The 10672-nt window shown below is 33.2% G+C and overlaps 1 protein-coding gene across 1 annotated transcript; it reads right to left on the reverse strand.

The window, feature by feature from the left end:
- Nucleotides 1-2742: 2742 nt before the first annotated feature.
- Nucleotides 2743-8103, reverse strand: LOC109174138 (UDP-N-acetylglucosamine--dolichyl-phosphate N-acetylglucosaminephosphotransferase-like). The gene is made up of 11 exons (XM_019323431.1): nucleotides 7514-8103; nucleotides 7296-7383; nucleotides 6000-6091; nucleotides 5754-5872; nucleotides 5516-5631; nucleotides 5300-5427; nucleotides 5133-5219; nucleotides 4293-4353; nucleotides 4152-4192; nucleotides 3956-4076; nucleotides 2743-3175 (listed from the first exon to the last, which is right to left on the reverse strand). The coding sequence occupies exons 1-11, from the start codon at nucleotides 7876-7878 to the stop codon at nucleotides 3116-3118; spliced, it is 1278 nt and encodes a 425-aa protein (XP_019178976.1). The 5' UTR covers nucleotides 7879-8103; the 3' UTR covers nucleotides 2743-3115.
- Between the last annotated feature and the right edge of the window lie 2569 nt (nucleotides 8104-10672).

The following is a 10672-nucleotide window of genomic DNA, read 5'->3' on the forward strand; positions in this document are numbered from 1 at the left end:
TACTTTTTGTTTAATAAAATATACTTTTTATTTTATAAAGTTGTACTTTTTTATTTTTTTCAAAAAATAAATATATACTTTTGATAAAGCATAAAATATAACATTATATTATAATTTATTAGAAATTATAGTCCATATAAAAAAAAAAAATCAGAACTTTAATATGCAGCTGTAATTAGTTAGTGATGATGGGAATAAAATAATTTTTTTTATTAGTTGTGGCAGGAGGATTTTGGGGAGTTTTTTGCACTTTTAGTCCCACGATTATAGTGGCACTGGCAGAATTGATCCACGACTTTTGAACATTGCAATTTTAGTCCACGACTATTGATTTTTTTGCAAAAATGGTCCTTCCGGCCACTTTTCCGTCAAAATTTCACCGAAAAAAAAAAAATTCTCCATTTTTAGCCGGGTTAAAATTGACATTTTACTTATCTCAAAAAATTAAAAGAAAAAAAATTGATATTTGACTACATACAATATTACTGGGTACATACTACTGCCCCAGGCGGCGGAGTTCCTGGAGCAGGCAGGGCTGTTAGTAAGTGGCGGAGCGGCCGTGGCGTTCCCCGGGCTCCGGCAGCAGCATTGGAGTGGTACATGTACTCTGCCGCCTGGGGCAGTAGTATGTAGCCCAGTAATATTGTATGTAGTCAAATATCAATTTTTTTCTTTTAATTTTTTGAGATAAGTAAAATGTCAATTTTAACTCGACTAAAAATAGAGAATTTTTTTTTTCCGGTGAAATTTTGACGGAAAAGTGGCCGGAAGAACCATTTTTGCAAAAAAATCAATAGTCGTGGACTAAAATTGCAAGGTTCAAAAGTCGTGGATCAATTCTGCCAGTGCCACTATAGTCGTGGAACTAAAAGTGCAAAAAACTCGGATTTTGGGGGCTTGAAAGATAAAGTATCCGTTGTCTATGGGAAAAGTGATGAGGTTTTAGGACAAAAATTTTAGGCCTTTAGCAGTGAGATGTCATGATTGAGGCCTTTGAACTTTGGGTTTTGTGTTTGGTTGGTTTATAGTTTATACTATCAACTTCCATAAGAACTGAATTGAGGCTTTGGAATTGAAGGGAGATGTTTGAATTGCTTTGACCAACCACCCATGAGAGTCTCCCACAATTCAGCATTATATTGGCTTTTGCTTTAAATGCTGATTCTAAGCCTGAGATTATGAATTTAAACTATATGAGATTGGACTAACAATTTCACAAGACTAAAATATAAATCCATATATTAGTAAATTTTTATGGGATTAATAATCGTGTCGTAGTGAATTTTAGTCATGTTTAATGTGAATTTATAAAAGATTATAGACACATTTTAGTCATGTTTAATGTGAATCTATAAAAAATGATAGGTAGTTAATTTTATTATAGGTGATAATACACTTTTAGTCCTTTTTTTTTTATCAGAACATCTCCCTTTGATCTTAATATTATTGTGGCATGACTATTTTTTGTCCACCATCAACAAAACCGTTTAAATTTCTTAAAATACAAGGACATTTAAGTCTTCAATTATGAACTTTAAAAATTATCGAAATGTCATTGTATTTAACGACATTTCAATGATTTGATTGATAGATTGAGAACAAAAAATGGACATGTCACAATAATACTAAGATAAAATAGGGATGTTACTAAAAAATGACTAAAAGCGGACTGTCATATATAAAACTAAGACAAAAAATGGAATTAAATCAACCGTTTAATTATCGTTCTCAGTTATTCGTAGATCTGTGAATAGTGTTGTCCATGTATTAGCTAAGACAACAATTGAAGTTGCAGTTGTGTTGAAATGAAACTACAGTGTATATAAAATGAAACTGAATAACATTTCACATATTTTAGTGTCTATTGTGCAATGAAACTGTAGTTATATCGAAATGATAATGTAATTTTATTTTAATGAAACTATAGTGTATATAAAATAAAATTAAATAACATTTTCACATATTTGAGTGTATAAATATCGAATGAATCTGTAATTATATAGAAATTAAACTGTAGTTGTGTTAAAATGAAACTGTAGTGGGTACAAAATGAAGCTGAATAACAGAATTACTTTTTACGGAACGGTGCAGAATGGCACGAAACAAATGCTTTTTCTTTTCATTAAACAAAATGACATCGTTTAGAAGCTCAGTGCGTAATCCATTATGCACCACGGTGCACGATATAATTTGCCATTCTTTGATGTTACTGTCTGATTCCATGTCTTCAAATGCAGCTTAAATGTTATGTTCTCATATGCAAATTTTCTGTACAAGAATTAGAGTGAGTGAACATGAAAGCATCCTGATTCCTGGATTCCTGATATTTGGACTTTTGTCACACTATATTTTGGGACAAAGTGACAGAGCATTTGTAATATCTTTTGGTTCCCCCTTGAAGCACATTATTTTTATAAACAGTTATAACTTCCAATTTCTACTCCTCTCACTTTTTCTCTTCATATTAATATTTTAGTTTATAATCATTATATAAAGTACATTGCACATCCAAACCGGAGGCATACAATCATTATTGTGTAGCATACTATCAAATAATGTACATTCACTACACAAATAATGTACTTTTAGTATATTAAAAATGTACATTGTATTCAGGAAAAGTACATTATTTTGTATAATGCACATTCAGTACACAAATAATGTACTTTTAGTATATTAAAATTGTATTTTTTGTTATGGTCCACATAGCACTGTGTGGACCATAATTTGCCGGGGGCATACAACACCCAAAGCAAACACTGGACTCGCTTGAATTTGGATCCAAAACAGAGGCCCGACTAACAACCGGCTCTACCAGAAAAATAATATATAATGCTGCAAAAATCTGTAAAGCTTCTCGATAAGAAAACTGAGCCTATATAAAGTTTAGCGCGCTCCAGTTAATAAAACAATGATTCTCTTGGAACTCTTATGAGTTAGGTCAAAACTCCAACAGACCTAGTTCTTAAACTCATTTAAAAGCAACTGTTCTACTTACCTCCCGCGACAACAAAAGAACTCTGAATTTCCAGGGTGAGTTGGTTAAGTCGTAGTATACAAGTTCAGCTGTACATGATTTCATTCAGTTGTGCGCTTCTTTGCTGTTGCAACTTCTTCATTTATACCAACCAGTAAGAAGCCACCTCAGCAGGAAACAGAAGCAGCAGCAGAAGGCCTGTCGGCAGACAAATTTATATACGAGGGTTCAATGACACCATGCCACATATGCAGGATTGATTGAAGAAACAAAGGGAACGAACCAGTTTAGGACTTCAAGTAACAAGAATTCTACAAGCAATGCAGCCTATTGTTATCCTTGGTAAATATCTAGTGTAACAACATTTTGATTGCCAGTTTGCCACCTAAAATTCATACCTTACCTAAATTATTCTTGAATTCTAAGTTGACTACATGTCTACATCTTTATATCAGCAAAAAAGATGGCATAGAAGTGCTTATAAATACATTTCTATTAGAGTGTGTCCCACCCATTAGAGGTGCCTACAATTCAACGAGGGGATTAGTCGGTGTCCGACGATGGAAAATGGAAACCATGGGTACACCCAAAAAAAAAAAGATGGCATAAAAGTGCTTATAAATACATTTCCATTAAGGTAATTTCTACCTGTCACGCACAGAAATTTCAGTTATAGAAAACTAGTAAGTTCAAGCTTTATATTCAAAATCAGTCCAAATTTGAGTCCGCTGTACCTATTTAAGTCAGGTGGTGGAAGAGAGAAGAATGGAGTTCAGATCAAAAAGTCGGCCAATTATGTACTGGTGATATAAGTAAATTTAGGGTTGTTATGCAGCATCAAATTAAAATCAGTTGTTCAATAACCGATGGATCTATGTAAAGGAACTCATTGTTAGAAGAAGTCCAATGAGTGGCTAGCCACCATTCAACAATATGAAGGAACTTGGCAGCTCTCTAAATACATGAGAAACCTATTACCTGGAAAAGTAGTAATACAATGCAAAGGGACTGTTCTGACATTCTGCCAAGTTGTCTTAAGAAGAAGTTTACCAATGTTCCGTCATTTGTACCAGTCAGTAAACCCGTCTGAGGATCAAATCTGAACAGTTCCAATAGAGGTCAACAATTTAGTTGTGAGTATTTACAAGTCAAGCAGGCAAATAAATTAACTTACTTAGGCAGTCGATGCCGTGGACAAGGGATAATACCAGCTAGCTGACAAAGGAAAAACGAAGAAAAGGGGTTAGTCTTTATAAATAACAATATTAACTTCATTGTTCTGTTTTAGAGGAATCTAGGAAGAGGGGGTGGGTACCTGAGGGAGTGACAGCAAAAAGTTCAAAACTTGAGGGGTAAAGAATATCAGAAGTGTTTCACTGAAAAGGATAAAACATGAGAACAGTAGTTGATTATAGTTCGCAGAATCTCAGATCAAAACAGCTAAATAAGTAACTTTATAATGTAACAAAATGCATGGGTGCTTGATGGGAATAACTGGATAATGTAAAAATATGCATGTATTTTTTATGGTGCATCAGCAATTAGACGCAGTTTAAAGCCATATTTTAACTTTGTGTAACATAATTGTCCACAAATCCTTATTTGTATTCATGTTAATAATATAGACAGCACTCCTGTGGATTTAAATTATGTTCAAAGTGTTTGATTGAGGGATAGTAGTACTGCAATTCACATGGAGGGTATTCATCAATATGTTGATGGAACAGCCTATTGGTTCAAATGCCAACCAGATAAGATGAATATGGGATTTTATATATCTTTTTTGGTTAATTGTATTTTTTTAATTTAAAAATTGTCTTGAAATATATGATCAATTGATCATCCATCTCGAGACAGAGATCATCAGCAGACAGCCTAAAAAACAATTTTTAATACATCTATACCAAAACAAAGACTAATTTTTGTTTCTCTTTCAAAGAATCCCAGTTATTTAATGCATTCTCCTTTCTCTCAAGATCAGGGGTAGGATATAACTATGAGTGATATATTACTAAGATGGTTTATAAACCAGGGAACTTTCAAAGTTGAGGATTCATGTCATCATCAAAGAATATAATGAGGGGAGAGTCAAATTTAAGTTCATTCTGTACTTAAATTAATTATATTGTTATAAGGAAAATACATATTCACATACCTAAAGTGACCCAAAATGCCAGCTACTGCCATAGTCATTCCAGCAAAGTAGGTGAAGGTGTCACCAACAAAAACCGAAGAAGGATACCTATAATAGAAAGTTCAGGATAACACACAGAAGACAAATTGCAAAGTTCTAGGAAAATTGACAATCTTGAAGTACAGTACCAGTTGTAAGAAAGTAACGCCAAGGAAGTGCCAAGCAATGGTTGGGCAAGATAAAGAGAAAATGCATGGGCTTGTTTGTACTCGGGGTCCGTAGATGCTCCAATTTGCATGATATTATGAATCAAAATCTACAAGTAATACTGTCAGTTAGATTCCATGAAAACTTTTTGTATTTTCAAGTTCAGACGTTCAGTATACTAAAATCTTTAAACTTACAGCAGCTGCAATAACAACTGTTTGCCCTACTTCAAGGCCATTGATGCCAGCATGGATATTTATGGAGTTTGTGCAAAATATGGCCAAGAGCCACATATATAGTTTATAAATCCATCCTGTACACATTAAAATTGGTAGAAGCATTACAAAATGTACCAATGAAACAGATTGTGTAACACGAAAAGTGAACAATCAGTCCACACATTATAATGAAGGTATCAATTAAATCAAACAATACCTAGATCCACAATTTCTAATCCAACATATTGAACTAGAGGCTTTGGTATAACAATAGTTGTATGCCCAGCATACGCCATCAACAAAGGAAGAGCTGCAATAGATGGCAATAACAATTTCCTGTCTTCATCATAACAGTAAACTAAATAAGGATCTCTTTTATAACATTAATAAGTCAAAAGCATTCAAGCTTCCAATATAAAATGGAATATGAAAAAGTTTCTCAAGTGTATGACCAAAAACATACACTCTCCATGGTACATCAAGAACATCATCAACAAATCCAAGCATCATCATGAAGCAGATTGAAGCTAATGCCGCATTGTACTCAACAAGCCACTGCAATTACCAAACAGCAAGAGCTAAATCAACTTTCAAGAAGAAAAGGTTCAGAACTTCAAATATGAAATTCTCAAAATGTACTTTAAAAAAAACTAATGGAAAAAAAGATTTACAATTCATTTTATACAAATCTGGATATAACTTGCAGAGATTTTTTTTTTTTTTTTAAGTATCATAATTCTTCATTCATTGTAAATTTATATGATGTTTCAAGGTGCTATAAATCAGTATAGGAGCATAAATTGAGTAAGATGGTTTTTGACAAGATTATCATTGGCTGAGACAATAAGGATATATCATGGTTTGCACGCCATACTTCAGAATCTATCTTCTTGTGCCGCATGGTGGAAATCAAAGCTTCTGATTTAAAATGCACAAACTTATGGCCTACAATCTCTTTTCAAGGATCTAGATTACAAGTTAATCAAAGAAATTAAAGGAGCAAGTTGTTCCTTAAGTCAAGAATACCCCATTTTCCTTTTATAATATTTAAAATAGTAATGGTTCTTTGTATCATATCAGTATTCTCTGCACCCTGTTTCGGCTGTTTGTAAGGAACAACTAAGCATCCAATTTATTTTTTTACTCAAGGAACAATTGACAACACAATTTATCTTTCTCTCTACTCCCCCATAAAAAAGGTCAAAATAGAAATATTACAAAGCTAAAAGTGCGTATAGGTAAATACACTCATTATGAGAGTGTGTGTGTGCGTGAATGAGAAATAGAACTATGGTGTAGGTCGTAAATTTATATAACATACATGATGTAAATGAATATAATGAACAAAATCTCAGAGCAATGCCACTGAAATGACTTAGCATGAACATTATAAAGCCGCAAATTTTAATAGAAGCTAAGCATTGTGATATTTGTTGTTTCAGTTGTAAAGTACAAGAAAGGTAGGAGAAGGACAGTCTCAATGCATCTTCTACCAAACAAAGCTAGAAAAAGTGATATTTCTAACATCACATCCATACAAGGAAAAAAATAAGTTAAAGCTAACCAACCAGTGAACCCTTCTTCCAAGGTACAGTGGATTCGTGTGCATTAGTGCATTACATCCCTAATTTTTCACCCAATAACTTTGGCTTTTTTTAATCTTCAGAAGACTTCACATTACTTTTTAGAATATCTTTCAATTTTATTTCATTTTTCTAAATGAAACATAGGAAAAATAAAAACAGAAGCATACACTTACATTTGAATCAGCTGTGAAGTTAAAGTACTGAAACAAGATAGCCACAACCAAGAAAACGGTCCCAACAACAATACCCAGTGACTCAGGCCTGCAAAATATTAGCCTCTAATATTTAGTGCATACAGCAGTTACAAAACTTGAGGAATCACCAAATGATCTAGAAATCAAATTGAATCAAAATGATGAATATGGAATTATAGAAAAGAGAAGAGGATTACACTTTAACGGTGCCTTGAGGAGTGCCCCTCTTGTTGATATCGTATCCGAATAAGTTCCTTCTAAGAAGGTATTTCGAGGCCACGGGGATCATAGCTAGGGTTACGAAGTAACCAAGCAAGCTAATAATAGCATTGATGATGATGGATCTCCGGAGCTCCGATTCGATTCGGTAGTGGTAGTAGATCAAGTAGAAGTACGGGATTGAGAAAATTGCAGTGCATTTGAACATTAATGGAGCTTTTGAAGGGGTGATGTTCGGCTCGGACGAGGCATCATCAGGCGTTGGAACCGGTTTGGAATCGCCGGATTCCTGTTTAGCAGCCACGCCAGCAGGTTCTTTTGAAGCTCGTTTCCTAGCTCCCATGGCTGACTCACAGTTTCTCACACCCGCTCGGTCGGTTTTTCGGTCAGTTATAGCATCATTTCGGCTCAGTTTTTCGATTGGAATTTTTCGGTCGGGTTATCCAAAAACGGAAAGATTAATAAATTATTCCACAATCTATGAACACGTATAAAACTTATGTTATTTTTGCCCATGACATCTTCTGGGGAGCATTTTTGTACGATGTGTATTACGAGGTGTGCGTTCACAGTTGAATTCCTTATTATGCCCTTTTCAATGTCGTCGATTTGGTTTCGGCTGGTCAGAGTCGAATGAATCATTAATTCTTCGGAGAAAGATTTTGGCGTGAGTTTCGAAATAGGGAAATCCTTAAAATGGGATATCAACCAAGGAAAGTGTCTTTGAAAAAGGTGACATTCACCAAAGGGAATCTCGTCGTTAGTATTGGCAACATTCTAATACAGTATTACGGAAAAAAAAATAAAAAATATACATTGAAATACAATATTACGGAAAAAAAAAAACATACAGTGAAATACAATATTTTTAAAAATTTTCTTTTATTAGTATAATAATTAGTAACATATAATGATTAGATGTTTAACTAAATAAGTAAGTAAATAAGTACTAATGATTAGGTTTTCAAAAAAAAAGTGTTGATGATTAGTAAAAGTGAAACATAATTATAATGTAATAAAATTCAAAACGGTTAACACTATTATTATCATATGCCTAAAGTTTGAAGTTCACCATACACATTGTCATTAATGAAATATTTAACTGACGATGGATAAATTTTTTCAACATGACATGGACCAATAACCATGAGTAGTACAACGTTGTCCTCCAAACTGAATAAAACCACATAGTCCTCCGTTGTATTACTATTAAAATATGTTGTTATTTCCTCCCACTGTTCTGTGAAAAAAGTTAAAGTTGTGTCAAAGTAGAGCTATAGCTGTCGAGATCCAAGTACTATTTTAAGCGTAGCATCAACGAACTCGTCAGAATATCGGAGGAATGCAGACAATCTAGCTTTCTATAGAGACGAAACAAAGAAATGAACTACTAAATAATTGTTAGAGGATACAAGTTGAATTAGAATATTATGTATTATCTCTTACTGCTCCAGGTTGGGAGAAATCCGTATACAAAGAACGACATCGTTCTACATGAATTGAATATGTTGGGGACAGAGCATATTTCGCCTTTACACGTATTCGGTCTAAGGTTAAATAAACGAGTAATTAATGGTTGTAATATGTAACATAAATTTTGGTGATGCATTAAAGTGTATAGTTACCTAGTTGATATGGTCGAGAAGGAATGCGGTACGCATTTGGGGGAAAATAGGGGTACCTCTTCAACATTCCCTCGAAAGTATAGCAAAAGATTTCAAGAGTGAAGAAACCAGTATGTCTAAATAGCACCCTGTCCCCTGTTCTTAACGAATTCGCACTAATGAAATCAGAAATTCCTGTAGTGAAGTGCATGTTTTCAACTGACACTTCGATTGCGAACGACAAACCATATTTCAATATCGCAGTCGTTGTGAAGTGTTGCATTAGATGTCGATACATACATTTTGGAATTTTCTAAAAAAAAATAAAATAAAATAAGGGCACAATAAAAAAAAGTAATTGGAATAAAATATAAAAGAACGAAATTTCGAAGTAAAATTGATAAATTTACCATGGACACACACAACCTAATTGTAATAAAAACCATACAATAGTAGATCTTGTAATACCCGACAAATATTTTTGATCATTGCAAGTTTCAAGAAAGCAAAGAAAAAATAGTTATAAATATACATTATAAATATGAAATATGAAATGACTTACGTGAGGGAAGGAGTAGTGTTCGTAGGCCATGTTGTAGGATGTCATAGGTATAACGCTCTGCATCTTGAAAATTCTGAAATGCAATTGGATCGCACACGTTTAGTCCTAGCATTTTCATATATTTTACCCATGAAAGGTGCAAAACATATATATTGATCTTTTGATGTATGCTCTATAATTGCATACAATAATTTCCTTCCGTTTATTGTATTTGCGAAATAACGTTTCATATTATAACGTTGTTGGTTGACGCATGAAACCTTTGAAAATTCTACGAACATATCCATGATGATGGAAGAGAAAATTGGTAAGGAGTTTGGAAATGGATAACAAGTTTGGAGCAAAATGAGAAATAATTGTGCTTCTATAAAATGGACGGATGTGGGGTATATATAATATAATTCGAATAACGCTTATGACATAGGCGTTATTCGAATGCAATAGGCGAAATTCGAATTTCGAATAACGCCTATGCCAGCAATATTCAAATAACGCCTTTGGCATAGGCGTTATTCGAATATTGCCTGACAAATTCGAATAGGAAATTAGATGATGAAGATGGTTTGACGGGTCAAAAATTTGACTAAACGGTGCTTGCATCTGACGGTATTGAGTTGTTTGATCATATGGATTGTATGCTCCCTCGAATGCGGTGCTACCAAAAGTTAAAGGTGTATTTAGTAAATAGAAAACATATTTTCTCGCACTATTTCATCATATTTTTAAAATTAAACAAATCATTTTTCAATTCAACAAATAATTTTAAAAATACTTTTTTTCCTTTACTTGCTGCGCTCATTATTATTGTATGTTAAAATGAAAAACTAATTTAATTTTAAATATCTTTGTATTTTTTACTTGTAAAATAATATGATAACAAATCTATTTTCTAAAGAAAAAAAAATTGTAGAAGATAAAAATTAAGAAAAATGGACTAAACATATCTTTAAAATCTTTTTCATTAATAAACC

The sequence above is a fragment of the Ipomoea nil genome, unplaced genomic scaffold, assembly GCF_001879475.1.
Source record: "Ipomoea nil cultivar Tokyo-kokei standard unplaced genomic scaffold, Asagao_1.1 scaffold0519, whole genome shotgun sequence".
Classification (NCBI taxonomy): domain Eukaryota; kingdom Viridiplantae; phylum Streptophyta; class Magnoliopsida; order Solanales; family Convolvulaceae; genus Ipomoea; species Ipomoea nil.